At 37.0% G+C, this 22,797-nt stretch overlaps 1 protein-coding gene across 1 annotated transcript in view; it reads left to right on the top strand.

Annotated features, from left to right (window-relative positions):
* Positions 1–22,797, top strand: part of AGPS (alkylglycerone phosphate synthase) — a 57,978-nt gene that overhangs the window by 20,461 nt on the left and 14,720 nt on the right. The window contains exons 5-15 of the mRNA XM_060779616.2: positions 93–167; positions 2,185–2,256; positions 2,599–2,678; positions 4,137–4,217; positions 8,398–8,523; positions 9,002–9,110; positions 10,889–11,016; positions 14,925–14,976; positions 17,042–17,118; positions 19,114–19,226; positions 21,006–21,075. Coding sequence (XP_060635599.2) covers positions 93–167; positions 2,185–2,256; positions 2,599–2,678; positions 4,137–4,217; positions 8,398–8,523; positions 9,002–9,110; positions 10,889–11,016; positions 14,925–14,976; positions 17,042–17,118; positions 19,114–19,226; positions 21,006–21,075 — 983 coding nt within the window. The remainder of the gene's footprint in view (positions 1–92; positions 168–2,184; positions 2,257–2,598; positions 2,679–4,136; positions 4,218–8,397; positions 8,524–9,001; positions 9,111–10,888; positions 11,017–14,924; positions 14,977–17,041; positions 17,119–19,113; positions 19,227–21,005; positions 21,076–22,797) is intronic.

Here is a 22,797-nt window from a genome sequence, read left to right as displayed (position 1 = left end):
AAAATCCATACACAAAAGAGTATATGTTATCTTTTTTAATAAAATAAAATAAAATAGTTACTTTTGTAAGACTTCCTCCCTTTGTGTTTCAGGTCATTGTCTCCATGAGATATTTTTGCTCAGGGAAGGAATGTTTAAACGAATTCCTGATGTAGTTGTATGGCCAGGTAAGCTCTTCTCAATATTCTCATTCTTCACAGGCTTTGTTCTCCATTAATTCCAATATAACAACATTAGGTATTCAGATCAGTTTTTGTGCTGATATTGGGAAAGCACTTGGCAGATGTTGTGAAATGCAGAATGGCCCTTGGAATTTATGCCAGTCTGTGAATGTTGTTTATTTATTTATTATTTATTTACTTTATTTGTATACCGCCCCTCTTAGCCCGAAGGCGACTCGAGGCGGTTGTTGATGCAACATGGAGTAAACCCTTCCTGAAACAGAGTTTCCATCTCTACTTGTTTGTTGCCTGTTTTGGGTTCTTCCAAAGTGAAAAGAATAATACCCCTAACACAACATGACAACAAAGAAACATAAAGCAACTGCTACATGATTCCATGTGCACCAATATTATTTTTATTTATTTATTTATTTTTACTTTGAAGACAAATGTTTGTACTAGTAACTACAGGAGCATATCTTTCTGTAACTGATTGTTATTAAAAAGTAAAAGTATACTTATGCTGGCATTTTCAAGCCTATACAGCTCGCTGATTAAATAGCTTTGCAGATGTAGGAACTGGTTAGTTTAGATTACGGATCTTGGAACTAAGCTGGTGCTTACCCGGCTTGAATATATTTCTGCAGAGTATACTGTTTTACCTAGCATTCCCTATTAGTACAAATTCCTGTATGAACCTATCAGAGCTATATCCTACTGCTCCTTTAAAATCACTGGATGACCATGGGTTCAGAGTTCAGAGGTTGAATGATTCAGAGGTTGAATGATGACACAGACATACATGCATACACACAGCGAGATACTTACCTTATATATGCAAGAATATATCTAAAAATAGTCAAAAATTAGCCAGCTTATCCACAGGTCAGTGTAAGTACTGTACCTTAACTCGTGTGTGCGTGCGCGTGTGTATGTATATATATAGGAACCATCACCTTCTCTGAATAAAGTGGCAAAAGGCAGGAATGTAGTCCATACCGAAAAATCTAAAAGAATCATTGACCCTCTCGAACCTCTTTGCAATGGGGCCACAAATAGAATAGAATAACTTTATTGTCATTGTATATTGTACAACAAAATAAAATGCCATCTGACCTTTTTGAATACCTGGGTGGGAAAATCCTTGGGGCGGTTTGCCCCCTGAAACAACATTACTAGTACTTTCTGTTTTGTCATATCAAAAACCATAATTCTGTCCCCCAAACCTGCCCACGATTTATACATGAGGTATACTTATACATGAGTATACCTGTTAATTCTCTTTGCTTGGTTCTATTCCTCCCCTCCCCAGTACTACCCATAGCTCCTGATTATTTCAGCTAACATATAAAGACTTTCTCTATGTTCCTAACTTAAATTCACTAGTTGCTTACTAGAAACAACTTGCACTTTTCCTTTGTAGTGCTAGCTTTAGTAGAGCTAAAAAAGTCAGTCAGGCCCCAGTATTTTCAGCGCCAAGCAAAAGTCTAATTTTTCAGCCAGGATTTTGGGACTAATAGGTATGTAGGTTCCTTTGGGTTTGCTTTGTTTGTTCTACCTAGCTTTATTTTTATGAGTCTATAATTTGATATTTGTTCAGTTTTCATTTTGTTCTGATTTATATTCAATTTTTGTAGCTTTTAGTTTTACATGTTATGATATTTTTATACATCATGTTTGGGCATAAACTGTTTTTAAAGCAGTATATAAATTACAAAAATTGAATTGATATTCTTGACTCATTCACAGTTTTTCATGCAAGTGCTACGTATGGTTTTATTTGCTCTGTACAACCAATATTTGCTTTTGTTTGGGAATTCCTTTTCATCCTGTCAAAAATGTGAGGGACATTGATTTATTTCTTTAACAGAAGTATGACCTCTTAATTTATAGTAAAGGCAAGCCAAAATACTTGAATATAAAAGTAATTCTAAAAATCCTGTAATTAATTGATTGTTACAATAAATATATTGGGATGCATTTTAATTCTGTATTTGTTTTTTATGTTTGTTTTTTCTTATAGAGTGCCATGATGATGTAGTTAAAATTGTGGAACTAGCCTGCAAACATAGTGTTTGTATTATACCATATGGTGGTAAGTAATGCAGCTATTTAGCAACTTCAGGAAAATATTTGTTTCTTTGTCTTTAGTGGCCTGGATCCAAGAGCTACTTGAGGCATAGCTAATGAGTGGAGTATGCTTAATGAGTTTGTTTGCTTTGAATGGCAGACTCCTTTGCTATAGCACATTCTGCTTATGGAAGTCTCCAAACTTTCAAATACAATTATTAAAATTGTCTGTGTGTACAGTGCACGTGAGTGTGTGCCTGCATGCATGTAGACATGCTTTTTATAACTCCCTATTGATTAAGTGTAAATAACTAAATTCAAGACAAATGTCTTCAAATGTTGATGTATTTCTGTGTTATTTCTGTAGGAGGGACAAGTGTTTCCAGTGCTCTGGAGTGTCCTCCTGAGGAAAAAAGAACCATTGTTTCACTGGACACCTCACAGATGGTATGTGAATAAACCTTTTCAAGCAATGCCCCCATTCCTGCCAAAATAAATATTTATGGTAGAAATATTTCCCTGGAAATACTCCAGGGTGTTACTCAAGCAAGCATTCTTTACCTGACAACCAAGATCAGAGGGAAGCTCCCCATAAATGTCTCCAATGTTGACACTAATGTATTATTCTCTATCCAAAATGTTATCTAGAATTGTACAGGGCCAGGTAGCTGAATGTACCTCTGACCCAGACTTTCTCATATCCTAAACCTAGTGCTTTCTGTCACGTTTGGTCAGTCTAATATAAATACCGTCACTGGATTTGATTGTTCATTGATCTTTATAAAATATTTCAGATCTGAGACCATGGGATATTTGAATAACTTAGTGGGGCAGTTTTAAGGGGGCAAGATCAACACGGAGTTGTATTCCCGTGTACAATAAAATATGCACTTCTGGTTTAAGTTAATATTGTGTAGTACAAGATACTATTTTATATCTCTTGCACATACTGTTATTATCAGGCAGTCTGAGCAGCATCCTTTGCATTAGATTTCTGTGCATGATATTATGTTGGCCAAATCTGAGTGATTCCACTTCATCGCTTAGGATTTGTATTAGTTATTAGTCGTATTATCTTTAAAATCATGACCATAAATAAGAAACTGCTTTCTGCTACATTGGTATCTTTCACGGTTTCGAAGATTTGGTCTTGATTTATTTTTGCATTATATTATTGATAAAATTGATGTATCATGAAATCTATTTCAAATAGCTAGTAACCTTGTGCTTGGGCAGAATCCTTAATTCTTACATTAATATCTATGCCTTAATAACTATCTGCCATTTTGCTTCAGTCTCCGTCCAGCAGTCTACTTCTGTTGGATTCAATTCTTTTCACGGCTGTCTGGTGCAGCTACCTCTTCCTCCATAACTCTATGACCCTGCTCTAGATAATAGGGAGACCCTTTATAAAGTGTGGTGTGGGTGTCATGGAAGGCTGGGGTAGGAACGGAATAAAGTTCCAATTCTGTTGGCATAGGGCATGGATGTAAAACATTGGTCTTTATTTGAATTTTAGGGATTGTTTTCATGCCATTATAACACCAGAAAGAGGAAAAATAACTTATTTTGATTTTATTATATATATATATGAGAGAGCAGTTTGGGGGAAGTTATAAGGGGGCTTCCTTATATGGGGAAGGCTGCACTTTCCCCACCCCTAGTATAAACAAATAAAATTTAAACAAACAAATAAAAACAAATAAAAATATATACACACACACATATCTTCTTTGTTAGACTTTTTTCATAAAGGTAATTGAAAGTGTGAGGAGAAGAATTGGCTCCTGAGCAGTTGTTCATAGAAATGTGTGCTTTCCAGCTTCTATGGAATATGTTGGGGAAACTGCCTCTTTTATTAAAGATTTGATTGTTTCATGAGTCTTTTTTCTTCCTTTGCAATAGAATAGGATTCATTGGATAGATGAGAAAAACTTGACTGCTCACGTTGAAGCAGGCATTGCTGGACAAGACTTGGAAAGACAGGTATTTTCAACTTGTTTCTTCAATAATTATTGTAGCTTTATTTTTGTGTGTATTGTCAAATACTGCACAGGCTCTGGGAGGAGGCAGCCTTTCAGATATACTGGCCTCAAAGCATTTCGGTCTTTTAGGTCAAAACCAGCATGTTAAATCCATAGTTTTAGCTTTCAAACATACACACATAGATACCTGCATACATTTACTTTGTATTCTACTTTTCTCCCAGATGGGACCCACAGCATCCACACATTAAAGCAATACAACTAAAACTGTATTACATTCAAAAATTAAAGTAGTCAAATATTCCTATTTCTAGGTTGCAGGGAGTTTTCCGGGCTGTCTGGCCATGTTCCAGAAGCATTCTCTCCTGACGTTTCGCCCACATCTATGGCAGACATCCTTAGAAATTTTGAGGTCTGTTGGAAACTAAGCAAGCTTCCAACAGACATTTTTCCAGGCTAGTAACTTCTGATGTTTCCAACAGACCACAAAACCTCTGAGGATAACTGCCATAGATGTGGGCAAAACATCAGGAGAGAATGCATCTGGAACATGGCCATACAGCCCAGAAAACTCACAGCAACCCAGTGATTCCAGCCATGAAAGCCTTTGACAACACGTTCTTATTTCTGTTTCAAAATACAATGCAGGAAATCTTTAAAATGTGTTTTCCTTGAGAGCAATACTCATAATGAAGAGGAATTTGGCTCATAATCTACATAAAAAGAGCTATTATATCATTCTAAATTATGATGTTGTATTCATAACTGAAAAGGTTTTAATGATCCAGTTTATAGCCTTCACAAGTCTCTTAACTAAAGAAGGGAAGGCCTGAGGATGATGGGAACAGAGACGCCCAGAAATGTAATAGGCTTGCTTGTTGCAAAGCCTGATATAGCCCTTTGCACTCTTTCAGTAAGTAACAGATGATAAAAATATTCTTGCACTTTGCTAGGTAACTGATTTCTTAATTCTGAAATCTGCTAGTTGTTCTTTTATGAAAGACTGGATTTAAAACAGTCATTTATTTATTAAAAATATTATACATGCTTGAAAAACATATTTGGATCCTTGCTGTTTCTGTTTCAGGGGCCTCACAATGAAGGGAGGGAGATTCAGTAGAGTTTTCCAAAAACTAGTTTTTGTTAGAACCCCTAACACAGCACTTTCTGATGAGCTGGCCTTTCATACTTTTTATTTTTATATCCTCTTATCATTTGATGTAGTATTTTAACCTTTCCAGAGCTGTACTTTTTTAAAGGTTAAAATTAAAATGCACAGAGCATATTCCCTTAATTTAAATGACATTTTTCCAGGCTAGTAACTTCTGATGTTTCACCAACTGCTCCATTCTTGAAATGCCACAGAATCTTTTGTCCCACTAGAATAAAGTATAATAGCTTCTTTTCTGGCAGTTTCGTTCTTTGAAACTAAAACACTAAATTCCAGCCATTTCTATTTCAGAGCTTTGAATAGAATTTTTAGTGTATATTTTAGACGGCTTGTATACATCCATATCACCTCTGGATATAAATACAGATTGAGGCAGTGTTTTGCCTAGACCAGGAAACCAATGATGGTCTTTGGGGATCTGAAGAACTTTCCAGAACCAGTTCTTTTATGGTACACAGACCTGCAGAAAGGAAAACAAAATTCTAGCATCACAGTGTCTGTATAGTGTTGGATTGTATGCTTAGGTTTTGACACGAGAAGCATGATTCTGGAGTTATATCCCTTTTTCTTGTGTTAAGTCATGAAGGGAGGTCAGGAGACTTCCTGTAACATTCAAAACATAAATTATTTAGCAACTGCTGCAAGATTGTTTCCATGATGTATGAAACAACAGCCCAGCGTGTCACCCAGATCTCTTGAATACTTTTGATTTTGGTACCAGAATGGAAAATGTTGTGTTGTGTAGGAAATACAAAAACAATTTGGACAACTTGCAAAGATGCTATATGCATACATTCCCAGTATAATATGAATCCCTACCCATACGAAATCAGGGTTTATAATATACAGTAATTACATTGTGTATAGAATGAAATTTTCAAAGAGCAACTGTTATATGCATTTAAAAATGAAGTAAGATTAACTGTTTACTAAACTGTTCAGTAATTGGTTGTTAATTGTGTTTTTCAAGGTTTAGAAATTAATACCATAGTTATGCACCAATTTACATTGTGCTACATGTATAATTGCCTAAAAATTATTTGCCCCAAACGGGGGCTCTGCCTGAACTGATATACTATGATTTGTGATTAGATTTCATAAACCATGGTTTGCAGTAGCCTTTCAAACCTGTTGTTTTTTAGAGGTTTGTGCATCTCTGTTGCACATGGGACAACATGGGACAGAGAGTAGATAGCCTGAACAGATAGAAAAGACACATTCTAAAAAATAGCTTACCCTTATATTTGATAGCTAAAATGCATTATTTGTGTTTCAAATAGAGTTCATCATAGATCATAGTTTCATGTGACATCTGAACGTGGTCACTAAGGTTGTTCCCATATAATCTTAATGGTCTAATGCTGTGAGAGTCAACCCCAGTTTGAGCATCCCTTTCTCCCTGCTTAGATTAGCTGTGGCTGGCTCTCGTTTTTCTGCAAAGCTCTATCTTATTTTTACTGAGCCCGTTTATTATCTTTGTGTTTGGCTACCTTTTGCCTTACAACAGCCCAAGATTTGTTGCATTGACAAGTACATCTTTATGTTTTGGGCATGCTGTGATCCTCTGCACCCATGAAATCTCATAAATAGTAATCATATCCTAGTCTGTAATTGAGTAGAAAAGACTAATATTTGATATTTAGGGCCTTTGAGCAATTCAGGAAATAGGTTGTTTGCTGACACTTCAGAGATATTCAACCTGTATTTAGCGTTATTAAATAATCCATTTTCCAAACCCTTTTCAGCCCAAAATGTGGATTTCAGGCTCCGTACACGTGACTGCTGGCTGATCCACTTGGCATAAGAGAGACTGCTTTGTTTGTCGAGTCCCTCTGCTAGGGTAGCTGTGGGGTCAGCATGTAAAGGCGTTTCATTCAATCTCTCTGAGGCAACGCAGATGGCAGAGCCAAACTAATAAAGAAAAATGAAACCAGTGACAAATGTATAGGGATTCCTGATCTGCCTAGCAAATATGTTGTCGTATTACCTACAGAATTCCCAGCCAGATGGCTGTGTATTAAGAGAGCTCTTCTCTTCAATCAGTTGTTCAGGATTTCTGCAGACCAGCTGCAAACGATGTAACACAACCTACAAATAGGTGTTTGTTTTATGGGTTTGTTTTTTTGTGTGAAAATGTTTAGTTGCAGTCTTCTGGATAGTATTGTACTCTCTGGGATATTCTTCCTAGTTACATTTAGATTTTTGCAAGTATGGAAATGTATAAGGCAGTGTTTTACAGGGGAATAATACCAGAGGTCTAAATCCAGTTCGCAATGTAATGTTTGGTTATTATTCTTCATGTTAATGTTCTCCTTATATTTGGTCATGGGCATAGTACAGTGTTAACTTGAGATAGAAGAAGACAAACTTGCAGCATTTCTTACAATACAGTAGAGTCTTATCCAACATAAATGGGCTGGCAGAACAGTGGATAAGTGAAAACGTTGGATAATAAGGAGCAATTAAGGAAAAGCCTATTAAATGTCAAATTACGTTATATTTTTACAAATAAAGCACCAAAACATCATGTTTTACAACAAATCAACAGAAAAAGCAGTTCAGTACATGGTAATGTTATGTAGTAATTACTGTATTTTCAAATGTAGCTGTATTGAAAGAGCTATGGATCCGGGCAGGAGGCAAACTGCGTTGGATAATACAGAACGTTTGATGAGTGAGGGTTGGATAAGTGGGACTCTACTGTACTACTCTTGTCAAAATGATTTCTGTAATAGAAGAAATTGTCACAACAGTGAAGCATTGTGCTGCACTACTTCACTGTAATACACACTTGCACAGTGGAAGAAAGCATAGAAGCAGATATTAGTGTCTGCCATCAATTAAGAATAAGCGTTGGTTAAAACTAGTCTCAAACAGAAGTATTTCTGTTGCTCCAAGATAACTTTTTTCCTGCTAAAGAAGTACTCGTGTGTCAACAGAATTTTTTTGCTGAAAGCTTTTCACCTTTATAAAAAGGTTGCAATAATGAATTGTTCTTTCCTTTCTTTAGCTGGGTGAAAGTGGCTACTGTACAGGCCATGAACCAGATTCCATGGAGTTCAGTACTCTTGGAGGATGGGTAGCAACAAGAGCGTCGGGAATGAAGAAAAATATTTATGGAAACATTGAAGACTTGGTAAATTTCTGCCTTCTTTCGTGTTTTCCAGAAAATTATCTCACGGAAGTGTTTACATTTTGAGAATACTCCCTTGACGTTTCATAAAAGAAGATGTTTCATATATTCATACCCGTTGCAATATTTTATATCACTTGAGGAAAATATTGTTCTGAGATGCCAAGCATGTGTTCCAATATCATCTTAAGAGTACAGTACTTGAGTGTTAAATGTTGGATTTAGCTGAGCCTTTAAGGTACAATTCAATTCACTTCAGTTCATATATTTAAGAAAAGTAACATTTCTTCTGGCTTGGGGACAAGAAAAGAAAGGTATTCCCCAGTGGTATTATGTTATTTTCTCCTCCCACAGTAGATTGCCTATTTCAAACAGTGACATAAAAGTTTGGTCTGGAAGTATTGTGAATCTTTGCAGTGTTTGTCTGCTTTGTGCATTTCCATTTAAATTTAATTTCAGATGAATATCTTATTTTGTGCAGGTGGTTCATATAAAAATGGTAACTCCAAGAGGCGTCATACAAAAAAGCTGTCAAGGACCACGAATGTCAACAGGGCCTGACATCCACCACTTCATTTTAGGATCTGAAGGTAAAATTAAAGCAGAATTGGATTATCTTTGTTTCGGCATTTTGGAGTTTGTGGCTGGTGTTCTGTCTTACAGCAGTGGATTTGTAACCTAGAGTTATGGATCCATAACTGCTCCATATTCAGTAAGATTATGTAGCTTTCATGTAAGACTGTGTGAATGCCTCCCCAGGCCCATCTTAACATCCAGCAGCTGCATCAGTGTGTTCAGCTGCCAGTTGGGGCACAAGGGAAGGATGTTCATTTCCTTTTGCCTGACATTCTGAGTGTATTTGCCACCAGAGAAAAGAGCTGTGATGCCCCAAGTCAAAAAATCATGTCAAGCTGAGGTTAATCCAATCCATGGCTCATGAACCTCTCTGTAAGCAAGTGAAAAACCCTGACTTGTTAGGAATGAATGGCATCCTGGAGCATGCCAGTCACTTACTCCTACTTGTAGTAGGAGCAGCTAAACATACCACAGAACTTCACCTTGTACTTGGCTTAACATGTCTGTCAGTTGTCAGACTTCCTGATCATGTTTATTCCCTCTTAATCAACCAGAAACAATCAGGGCCAGCTAATCCCTCCCAACAAAGGATTCCCCCGGGCAGGAAACAGCCAGTCTTTGAAACTGCAAGGCCATTCAATGCTAATCAAGGTAGCCAATTGCAACATTCACACAGAGGACTCTTCTCAAGCAGACAAGAGTTCTTTCTCCCACCCTGGACATTCCACAGATATATAAACCTCACTTTCCTAGTTCCCAACAGACCACACAACCTCTGAGGGTGCCTGCCATAGATGTGGGTGAAACGTCAGGAGAGAATGCTTCTGGAACATGACCATGCAGCCCAGAAAACTCATAGCAGCCCAACCAGAAAAAGAGCCCAGAGCTTTGCTTTGTGGTCTGTGTAGCTGCTCCTACTGTACATAGCTCATTGGTTGTGGAAACCATGGCTTATCACGCTGTGTGAATGTAGTCTGTGTCTCTTGGTTGCTAGTTACTCACTAGCTGTAGCATCTCAAATCATACTAAATCTCAATTTTTAACAATGGTTTATGATGTATGGGTTGAACAAGTGGACTGGAGTAAAAGGATATCAACTATTTTGAAACAGAGCAGGAAGTAGGCAATAATTCTCACGTGAGTTCTTCTTTATGCCCCTTTGTTTGCTTCCATTCGTTTCTTTGTCATTTCCCATCATACATCGTTCACTTTTCTGACGTTCAGCCATTGCCCTTTGTGCCAAATGTCCTTCTCATCTAAGTTAAAACTGTTGAAGAATTGGGGATATGCCCTAATACTGTACTTTATAACAAACAGTACAAACTCATTTTCTTCATATTGGTACTTGGGCAGCCCATCTGAAGAAAACACTTAGACTGAATGCTTCCACATATGTGTATCTTGCATTGAACTTTCTCTTCTAGGGCCTTTAAAAAGTTTTCTTATTGCATTCTCCTGTTACATATGTTTGGCTGTTGCAGTGTATTACAATTAATTTAAACTTTTGCAATACATGATCTTTCAAAATATAATATTTTTGCAGTTAGAAGCCTGTTCCTCACAGTTTGAGAAATACTGCATTAACTGTACACTCCTGTTTGATGGTTCTCAAGCGGGAAACGTTTTAAGAATTCAGCGAAACTGCCATATGGTTTTCAAAATTAATTTAACCAAAATGACTTCAAATGAATGGAAAGCAATAGGATTCTAGACTTTGCCTTGTAAAATCGTGAACTCTTATAAGTAATTCCAGCTGCATTAGCAAAATGATTATTTTCCTCTTTTCATAAAGGAACCCTTGGAGTGGTAACAGAAGTTACAATAAAAATTCGACCAATCCCTGAATACCAAAAGTATGGCTCTGTAGTATTTCCAAACTTTGAGAGAGGGGTGGCCTGTTTAAGAGAAGTAGCAAAGCAGGTAAAGTAATCTTATCTTCAATTGTATTTTAATTGCACTTTTTTGAAAGTAGCAGTCTCTGAATGCTTTCACTAGATGGCACACTAATACTCCACTCACCTCCTTCTGAGGCAGGAAATAACATTGTAAGAAGGCTTTTCCTCATGCAAGTAGATGGTTAAATAGAACATCAAGATCTTATATTTCTGTGAGTTTCAGTTTTTATACTATAAATAAAAACCCTCTTTCCTATTGTACTTGGGTAGTGTTTAATACTTTGGTTGTTTGAATACCCCTATTTGAATTCAGACTTATTCATGGTAAGAGAAGAAATAGATGGTTTTGCATCCAAAAATTAAATCAAGTTAAGTTTTCAGCCTGATCTACAATTGTGTCACTAATAATCTTTGGACATATCAAGTGCAAAATGCACATAATTCATTGTTTTTAAAAGAACAAGAAGTTGTAGGGACAAGGCTTGAAGTTAGGGGAACTCCCAGGTGCCTCTGGTTCCATGAGAGATAGCAGATGATTGAATGTGGTTCATTCCAAGTACGCAAAACGTCAGGTGGCTCCTCGTCCACTTGACAATACAACTTCCATATGCAGCAGCATATGTGTAGTATAGATTCTGAATGTTCATATTGTGTTTGTCAGACTCAAAGATTAAAGAAACATGCATGTGGAAATCTGAAAAGTATTTAAAATAAAAAGTTATACCTTCTTTAAGATAAACAATCATGTAACCTTAAGATTATTTTTCTGGGTAGTAGAAAAATTGCAAGTGATAAATGGTCAATAAGGAAGTAGTTTGAATTTTGAATTACACTTGAATTCCATGAGGCTTTTATGAAGGCATCAGGTATCTGTTACTGCTATATATTTTTTGCGAGGCAGTTTTTAAAGCTAGGAATTCAGCCTAGTTGTGATTCAGTAATGATGAGTTGATCCTCATAGGTATATTCCAATACCTATTAGTCCCTCTCTTGAATGCTCTATGATTTTCTAAGGGCCCTTCAGATAGACCCTATATCCCAGGATCTGATCCCAGGTTTTCTACTTTAAACTGAATTATAGGAGTCTGCACTGTCAGATAATCTGAGATAAACAAAAAAAATGTGGGATTATATCCTGTGATATAGGGTCTGTCTGGAAGGGCCCTAAGGATGCGTTAGGTTGTTCACATTTTCAGTTTAATTCCACAGAATATTTACAAAAGTTTTTTCTCAAACCAATGTTCGGGTGGCATGAAGGGGAGGAGATTGACTTATTATGCAAGTGCTGAGGTGTTAGTATGACATTGGGTTCACACCAACAACTAAACAAGTATTAGTTCTTAACTGTAAAATTGGCCTCAGTTTATTAGTTAGTGTAAACATTCTTTCAAAATGATAGATTTCTACATTGATTGCTCTTGCATAATAGTGTATTTTATAAGAGCTTTATAATGTAACTTATAAATTGGTTGTGTGTTTGTTAGTGTTTGATATATTTTATATGCTTTTAAAAGACTCCTGAAGAAGGAAGCCTATTTTCTGAAGTGTATTGATTCTTAATAAATTCAGGCACTTCTAAGAGCTTGCTTGTTTCTTCGGCCATTTTCATTCATAAGTCATGACTATATAAGTCATTTTGATTTCAGTCTGCTCTAACTATGATTAAGCTTGGATCAAACCTATGTTCTGAAAAACTAGGGAATGGTATTTCTCACATCAGAACTACTTTGTCCCACTGGAAATATGAAATGTTTCCTTCCCTTGATACTTTGTGGTGTAAAGGAGGAATGCACTTGTGAGGTGGCATCAGTGTCTACATGCTAATCTTTCAAACATATTTCATGCTTAAATGGAAAAATGCCAATTATTATGAAATAGGCTATTTCAGTACTTTGAATAACATAGGCGAATTATTATGTTAAGGAATGGTATGTTAGGTGTTTTTATATGGTACAAAAAGCTGGAGCTCCATGGCAATCTTGGCTTCTCATGAATGGGAACGAAACCAAGAGCAACCCTTTAATTCTTTTTCTGGTTTGTTGGGAGGGAACAAAGCAAAGAAAGGAGTCTGCTTGCTTCCAGCCACAGAGAAAGTCCTGTCTTGAGCACCATGGATTGCCACGTCAATGTTTTTAACAAGACTGGATTGCTACAGATTCCTGGCATTTTGTAAAACTATACTCATTGAAGTAGCTTGAGTGCAGTTGTTTGGAAATCAACAGCAGTTTCCATAAGAATTGCGAATAAAATAGTACCTGAATTCCAGAACAATGCTTTTTTATATCCCTGGCTGAGCAATATCTTATTTATCAGGGTATATATATCTCAGGCTCAAACAATGGGTGCTGCTCTGTCTTTTAACTTCATTTCAGTGAACTGAGTAATATCCCAAACATAGGAAGATATATAATAGTTGACATTACATCTCCTGGGTTGAGATGTGCAAGGGGAGAAGCAGGTCAGCAAATACTGAGACAATAAAAAGGATACATTTGAATCATTCTCTTTTTTTTTAAAAAAAAAAAGCTTGTACATTATGAAGCAACTTATACAAAGCTGTCTTTGATGGATGTACAGGAAGCCTGACATAACCTTGAAATATATTTTTGGAGCATGATGACATAAATCTAGATCATGAAGGCAAGCAGAAGAAATTTCTACTTGTATCCATGCTGTATATTTTCTACTGGAAGGGGGAGGAAAACCTTCAGGAGTTGCTTTTCAGGAAATGTAGGAAATATGGAGAGTAAGATGGGGAAAATAAAACCCTGCTGTGTAGGCATGCTTCTATTCACACATCTTAGGAACCATCTTATCAGTTCCCCAAAGCTTCTCCTGTTCTCCTGTAATATTCTCAAGTTACCCAGTTTCCATTGGCCATCTGTTTTGTATCTTTTCTGAAAATCGGTGTTTCTATTCTTTTCTTCTTTGCCTAAAATATATAACTTTGGTTACTCTTACAGCATTTACATTTCTATCTAGACATGTTTATAGTTGTTGTTGTTTGTTGCAATCAATTTATTTGGCTCTGAGTAGTTTTCTGGTTTATGTACATTTTTAAAAATCTGGTGTCTAACTTCATATTTTTTAATCCTTTAAGCATTTCCCCCCTAAAACACTATGGATTACTGGTTTTCCTAGTGTATTATCATTACCTTAAAAACATGTACTTCCAATATGTCCTAGAAGGTACTTATTAAATTCTGGCTGCTGATCCCTATTTTACCATTGCTTTAAAGTATCTGCACTGTAAAATGAATGCAGTTTGTCACCACTTCAATTGCTGTGACTCAATACTGTGGAATCCTGGGATTTCTAGTGTGGTGCAGCACCTGTATTCTTTGATAGTGAAGGCCTTGTTAAACTACAACTCCCGTGATTCCATCGAATTGAGCCATGGCAGTTAAAGTGGTGCCAAACTGCATGCATTCTACAGTATAGATGCCCTTGTGGATCTTCAGGCATGTCTACATTTTCTGCAGCCTTTGAGATTGGATTTAATATGAACTAGAGCACATTATTAAAGGCAAATACTGATCTGATATAATAATAATAATAATAACAATAAACTTTATTATTTGCTTACATTTTACGTTTGTAAATCTTGCCCTTTGTGCATGAAATCTGGATATTAATCCTAACAGAAGTAAGCCATTAAATAGTTGAAACTGATAAATCAACACTTATTCAAATCATATTGTTTTAATAGTTCTGCTCTAATTGGGATTAACAGTTCCTACTGCGTTGTCTTTCTTTTTCATTATATGAGAAACCTAAAGTTCCACAAGAAAGTTCAGTATTTAATTATTGGTTGCACAGCAATACTAAGTCCAATACCAGATATGTCATGTAACATTTCCGCAATTCAATCTGCTATATTTTATATTGGCATTATTCTGTATTAATAGGCAACTTTTGTTGTTGTTGTTGTAGAGATGTGCCCCTGCATCCATTCGCCTTATGGACAATGAACAATTTCAATTTGGTAAGTTTTTACTAAATTTATTGAGCATTACTTTTGTAAATTAATAACACACATTTTGCTGTTCCTTCTAACTTTAGGTGTCAATATCACACCATGTGAATCATTTGCTTCCCTCTGTCTCTCCACCCATAGCTCTGATTCTGATTCACATACAATGCTTTTGTTTTCTACCATGCATTATTAAGACCTGGTGGCACCCCCGGAGGCTGGAATAGTCCCTCCCACAGTAGTTATTGGGAAGGATGTCCAAAAGGAGTGACTGCCCACTTTCCCAAATGAAAATGAATTAGTCTGCCTTAGGTCTTCTTGTAGTTTCTCCTCATCTCTCACCCCAAGGTAGTTGCCAGCAGGATTGCTCAGCTCAGCAGTTGCCATCTGTTTAAAAACATTTCATTTCTCACAGAAGGAGGCTGTGCTTCCTTCAAGCTGATACTCACAAGTGTGCATTAAAAAAAATCACAGTGTGGTTAGTTTTTGGGTGCTATTATTCATGTGCACATTTATGTAGATTTAATCACTTAAAACTGATATGATAGATCAGACTACTTTAACAGGATGTCAAATAGAAACAAAAGCTGCTGATAAGTAAACTTAAGCATAAGGTATTGTAGCAATATGTGTCATAGCTCAACTTCTCCAAAGGCTGTTCCAGTAATAAACATCTTCTGATTATAACATATGTTCTCCTTATTCCTCCTAGATTAATGTAATCTCTTGTTTTATACATTCACAACTTTTCTGGCTAGTTTAGAAGGAAGAAACAGAAGAGGAGTATTGTTTTTTAGTTGTTTGAAACCATATTGTTTTCCCCTTCGTGAGCCACATTCACAACAGGTGTTGGGAAGAGTACATTCAAAACTCTTCCAGGAAGAACAGTGTAGAGCAGAGGTATTTAGTTTGACTTCCACTCTCAGCATTCCTCACAATGGGAAAAACTTGTTAGAGGTTGCAGACCAATAGAATCTAATTTCCACCCCTAGTGTCCAGCAATAAGGAAGGGGTGTTGTATTATACACTTTTCCAATGCAACTTCGGCAGTGAAAACTAGATGATGCAGAAAGTAGCCTGTGATTGAATTAAAATCTCATAATAATTTTGTTTAGTGTATTTCTGAGCCAGACTGGTAAAGAAACAGGTATGATAAATTGTGAACTGAAATAGCCGAAGAATCTTTTGGGAAAACAAGGTGCATCACAATTTTGATTGTGCGCAGTCCTGGGGCAAAAAGTAACACCTAAATGAGCAAATGTTCTTCAGTGCTACATATGTCTATAAAATCAATTAGTTGTGCTCAAACTCTGGCTTTAACTATAAATTTCAGAAATCAAAATTCATAGAAACTAGTCCATTTTAGCTGTTTTAAATTTTATATATATACATTCAAGGATGGATACAGAATTTCCAGGAAGTTAGAAATGGTCCCAGTGTGGAAGGGCACTCATCACTTTAGCCAGACATGCCAGCCTTCACTTTGGGATGGGGTGCAGGAAGAATCAGTATTGGGAACTTGCCACAGAATCCAGCTGTACACAGTATTGAATTGTTGATATCACACATTCCCCAAGGACTACACCCCTTGGCAATTCTTCATCTTTTAAAATTACTTGGGGCTTGCCCTTAAAACAAAATACACCAGATGGCTGGAATGCATTAGCTTACAAATTACATTCAAATAAAAATAAACAATCCATGCCATGAGTCTGGGAGGGGGGCATCAGGTGAAAATAACAAAGTTGGAGACTAAGTCAATGTTGAAATTGGAAACGTGTGTCTGTCACCTTCAGTAATATTGGTAGAAGGCCAAACTCACACTGCAGAAGATAGAATCATAAAGGTTCCTAATTTGAGGTCTATGTGTATGTTACTTACTGATACATGTTTGCAAGGTATGCTTGTTCCATTGATCTCAGTGAGTTGACCATAGCTAGAATATTCAGTTTAGCTCAATATTATTGGAATTTTTAAGAAACAACATAAGCCATTCAGTGCTTCTCTAATTAGAAATCTAAACCTTGTGGTTGTCTTACAAGTTTCTCTCTTTCTCTCCTCCTCCATCCCCGCCAAGGACATGCTCTTAAACCACAGGTTGCCTCCATTTTTACATCACTTTTGGATGGATTGAAAAAGTTCTACATCACAAAGGTATTCTAGTCACAACAATCAACCAATGCAAATTATGACCATATTGATATCCGTTTTTAAGCAAAAGGGCACTATAAAAATAATGTTGCTTCACCTTACATACCTCAACCACAGCCACTAGGATAGCTAGAAAGAAACCATGCCTTTCTTACCTTGATGTGATATTTAAAACTTTAAGATGTGAACATCTGTTCTACCACAAAAGAGCCCAAAAAAGACAAAAGGATTAAGGAAGGTTACACAGATGTTTCAGCAAAATGATCTCAGTGGGAAAAGAAGAATACCTGGAATCAAGAAATTCGAAATTAAGTTCATTTCTTTATGTTCAGAGTATAAGTCATTAGCAGAAGACTTCATATGATTATGATTTTTAAAAATGATTTTTTCAGACTTCTTGCATTCTTGAAAAGAGCTTTAGCATTTATGAGTACAGTATGTTGCTCTTATCTATGTGTCATTAGCTTTTGAAATGTGTATTTTCTGTGTTCTTAGTGTTACAACAACTGGCCATCAAGCGAACTTACAAATGCAGTTAAAATATGCTAATTACTATATTTTGTTTCTTGATGAGGGGATTTAGCGAGGAAGGTACACGAAAACTTAACTCTGTGTGATCTGAATTCTTGAGAACTAGTGCAGAAATGTGTGTGTGAGAGAGATTTTTATATTAGTATAACATTATTTTCAAAGCAGTACACATTGCAACTGATTGTTTCTTGCATAAAGGTTGTGATCTAGAGAACAGTGCTCCATCTGTGCTGTTCCCTGAGCCATTGGAGAGTTTCCCCAGACCATTGGAAAAACAATAATGCTTATTCCCTATCAGGTAGTCTAAGAAGCAGTGGTCTAGAAGTCATGATTTATGCATTCTCTTCAGTAGTTTTTTCAGCATAGAATCTAGCAGTACCATTAAAGTAGTAATCTTTCAATTTTTCAGTAACTAAGTTTATTCTAAACCTCACACCCATCAAGGAATTTCATCTTAATAGTTTCAGCCCAGTGCTCCTTTTCATTTGTCTTCTTTAGAGTATGTTGTCTCTCCTAGCTTGGAATCATCTGCACAGGTGATTATCTTCACCTCTGTAGCTCCATCCATATTCCTTTATTACAATCCTGACCAGCATAGGATCCAGGGGAAAATCCTTTCGAACTCCAACTACATGGACACAGAGTACTCTTTGGATAATTGCAAATCCCATCTAATAATAATTGTGTCCCAGCCAACATTGTAGTATTTAATAACTTTAAAAGTAATTTTCGGAAGCCTATCAAAATAGTTTGCTGAAATCAAGGTGTCCCTAGTACTCCCAGATTGATCTGTCATGACTTATGCATCACACAACTATGGTTATCAAAACATGTTTCTCTGAACTTTTCAGTCTATGAATGTAGTCTCATGCTCTCCATTTTATCTTGGGCAGTTCCTCATCAGCAGAGTATGGTCTATGTTAACCAAATTATCTGTTCTCACCAAGCCTAACACACAAGCTAGGGCTTATGGGAATTGTAGTCCAAAACATCTGGAGAAGATTGCCTATTGTTAATTTCTAACGTTTCTTTAGTGTCAGTGACAGTGAGCTATTGCGTGGAATGCGTGTCTGGGTTCAACATTATTGTCATGCTTGAACTTAGAGGTTCAGTATAAATTAGTTTTGCATTTATATAAGTAGCTTAGTAGCTGCAGGCACCCAGGATTTCTCCATATAAACGAAGAGAGGAAGAACAGATGCCTCCATCCTGCATCACCAACCTGTGCAATTGCTCCACCAGCTGCAGAGGAAAGAAATCGTCTTTCTCCAGAGAAATATAGAAGTGATGGGCAGCTGCTTCATGTTACTGCTATCTCTACCTTAAATGCTTGTGAATTTGCCCTAGAAGGAGTTGATTGAAAGTACTATATGAAAATGAGTACATTGGAAATAAAGAGAGTAACTTTCAAAAATATTTTTGGGTGTGTACATATTACCCATATAACAGAGATGTCTCTTTTCACAGTTCAAAGGATTTGATCCCAATCTGTTATGTGTTGCTACCCTGCTTTTTGAGGGAGACCGAGAGAAGGTTCTTCAACATGAAAAGCAAGTTTATGATATTGCTGCAAAATTTGGGTATGACTTCAAAATTACATTTTATATATTTAACACCATATTAAAATAAAATATCTTGCTAAAGTTAGCAATAAAAATGTTCTTTTATGGAAATCCTTGGTTGTCATGCATTTCTGAGTAAGGTAAAACCATTTGAAAAAAGTGAGAATGGATTCAAGAAAGAATTTAATTTTCCTGGATGTAAGAATGCAGTAAAAAGTGTTCATAGTAACTTGAACTTTCTTTAACATACTCTTTTTTTACTCTTTTTTAATTCTCCGTGATCCAATTGAAATCATTGGTATTTAAAAGCTTTTCCTTTTCTCTGAAAGTCAGGAAAGTAGCATTTATGACACTAAACAAACAGGCCCTAACACAGCAAAGGGAGGCAGTGTTATGAGATTAAGGTATAATGCTGTGTTTTATTGACTGGAGCTGTGAATCATGGAAGCCTGTTTTAAAAAGGAAATTGTCTTTAATCAACAGAACTTGATTAATTATATGTAACCCACCTCCTGTCACCAGTTGCTCTGTGCTGGCACAAAGAAACAGAAAAGATTTCATTTTCATTGCAAGCTGAGTAATGATAGGGTGGCTTGCATCTGTCTGGTTTGATTGATTACAAGACTGGCCAGGGTAACCATGGTGAAGATATTTGTCCAGGTCACAACTTTATTTCTCATGTAAACAGATTATTAGTCTGATCACTGCTGTTGTTGTTTCCATTAAACATGGACTCATTGTAGGTGTTTATTCTGCCTCCCTTCTGACTTTGAAATTATAGACCGACCAGGGACTTGGGACAAGGTATTACTATCGGTTCTTGGAGCTCCTGGCTCCAAAGCACATGAATGCATAAAGCTGGACAAACACCTTGTTCCAGCCAATGATTTGGTACTTTGTATTTGAATAGCCCAAAGGCACCAGATCTTATTTGATCTTGGCTGCTAAGCAGGACCAGCTCCGGCTAATACTTGGATGGGAGATTGGCAGCAAATACTAGGTGCTGTAGTTCTATAGAGATGTGGAAAGGAAAACTCCCATGGAAGTTCAAATATGTGCTATAAGTTCTGCTTTCAAAATGTAAACACATTGATTATCACATCACATGATATCAGAGGAGTATGACTATATTAGGATCTCTGTTGTAGCATGATATCCACAACTCAAATCATTATCATGTTTACTAATTGTATCCTCACTATAGCCTACATAAAGGCTCCAGATCCCATCTGATCTTGGAAGCTGAGCAGGATCAGCCCTGGCTAGTACTTGGACGAGAGACTGCCAATGAATACCAGGTGCTGTGGACTATATTTCAGATAAAGGGGCGGATAAAACCACTTCAGAGTTGTCCTTGCAAAAAAAAAACAAACCATGAAATTCATGGGTTTGCCGTAAGTTGACAGGTGATTTGAAGAAACATGTGTGAGTGGAACACATGCAGATATTCAGACAAACATGCACACATAGAGGTGTGTGGTTTGTCACTTGCCAGAGAACTAGAAACAGAATGTTCACACACAGCTTCTCAAGTTCTTATTATGAATACTGAACAAAGCATCAGTTGAGAAAGTCCACAGAAGTGATTAGTATTGTTGTAAATGCTTTTAAATTGTTTTACTTAATTGGGAATTTTCCTGCTACTGAGCTTTTTATCTGTTAGCTTTAAAAATGTTTTATTGATTACATTTAAATTTAACCTAATCTGCCTGCCCAAATTGTAAATCTGAAACATATATGTTGTGCTTCTCACTATAATAGTTAGTGTGATAATACTTTATTGTCTTCTTATTGCAGTGGTCTTGCAGCTGGAGAAGACAATGGGCAGAGAGGATATATGCTAACTTTTGTTATTGCTTACATTCGGGTAAGCTTTTCCTTTAAAAATATCAATTTTGTTTGTTTAGATGCAAAAATTATATTTCCCTTTCTGCTACATGTAAACCACAAGTCTGAAATAAATCAAGAAAAAAATTCCATGTTGTTTGGGGAAAAAATCCCAGTTTTAACTGGTTAGCACTCTCATAACTTTTAAAAGATCATGCAGTTTGGGTTGCTGTGCTTCTTTCTTGAATGCTATGTAACAAATAACTGTATTTGGACATCACACACCATCCATGACAAATGATGCAGTGAGGTTGGGCTTAGAAGAAAACTGGCTCAAAATGCACTTACATCTCATTTTCAACTGCTGAATAGTCAGGCTCCAATCATCTGATTCAGTTATTCAGTCAAACTCAGTGCAGTTTCTTCTGGTGCAGAGAAGTTGGCAAAAACTTAACACACTGCTTTTCTATTTGAGCTTCTGCTTGTGGCTCTTTTAAACAGTTACTCTCCTGCTTAAGGGCTGATATAGAAATCGGGGGGGGGGGGGGGGGAAGCATTCTTTCTGCTAATATCCATCTGCACGAAAAGATTGCGTACTTCCCAACTTGAGCTGTGTCCGAGCTATGAAACTAGGATGGACATCCAAGTAACTTCCTCAGTGCAGAAACAGAATTCAAAATTGCCGCAACACATCTGTATCCCAAGTGAATTAAAGAAACTGCAGCCCTCTGGTCAAGGTTTGTGTCCTTTTACCTGCCCCAAAATCTGTCTCCCAGAGCAGTTGGGGGAGAGGAGCAGCAGGTTTTAAGGGGAAGCCATTGTGCATTATATCAGTCAAACACGGCTGGATTTCACAGAACTTGTGATGAATCACTTAATCTTTTCGGTGGTGGCCCCGGCTGTGGAACACCCTCCCTAATGAAATCAGATCAGCCCCCTCCTTCCTATCCTTTAGGAAAAAACTTAAAACTTGGTTGTGGGACCAAGCATTCAAGCAGCAGACACAGTGTTAACAATTAGAATGATGTATTGGACTGACAATGGACTGACCTGGATTATGACTTCAACTTGCGTAATTTTAATTGGACATATTTATATCTGATATTTTGATGATTTTATTAAATGTAAATTGTTATTATAATTGTCTTGTTTGGGCATCTAGTGGTTGCCGATTGTAAGGCCGCCCTAAGTCCCATCCCGTGCGCCCCCCCCCCCCCCCCGCCTTCAGGAGGGTGAGAAGGACAGGATACAAATGTACAAACTAAATAAATAAATAATCTGTTCAGGACATCTACCATGCTGGCTTCTAGCCCCCTCCAGTATTGCAAAAAGGGGCTGAGATCCATTAATTATGCTGATGTGCCAGGTTAATATGCTGACGATGGGGAGGAGGGTGAACTGTCCAGAGCCCTTCTGCACTTAGGAAGAAATGGAAGCTGCCGTTGTTGTGCTTCAGTGGTGCCAGGTTAACAGGGATAGCTGGATGATATCTGAGTACATTCCTGTAGCCAGTCAATGGCCAAAGGAGATTAAGCTCCCTCAAGAGTTTCCAAATTTCCTTGAGCTTTGTTGTGCAAGGAGGGATAAAACAGGACAGGACAGGATGTTTTAGAATCATAGAATTGGAAGAGACCACAAAGGTCATCCAGTCAAATCCCCTGCCAGCCTTGTAAATGCTTACACTGGTTTCTCCAGAATAAGCCCCCTGCAGCATAGCAGTCAGATAGTCAGCTTGGTCACAGTGATTCATAAGCAGAAAAAA

Source organism: Anolis sagrei, chromosome 1, assembly GCF_037176765.1.
Source record: "Anolis sagrei isolate rAnoSag1 chromosome 1, rAnoSag1.mat, whole genome shotgun sequence".
In the NCBI taxonomy this organism is placed as follows: Eukaryota; Metazoa; Chordata; class Lepidosauria; order Squamata; family Dactyloidae; genus Anolis; species Anolis sagrei.
Note: the sequence above shows the minus strand (reverse complement) of the source record. Positions and strands in the feature narration are given on the sequence as shown.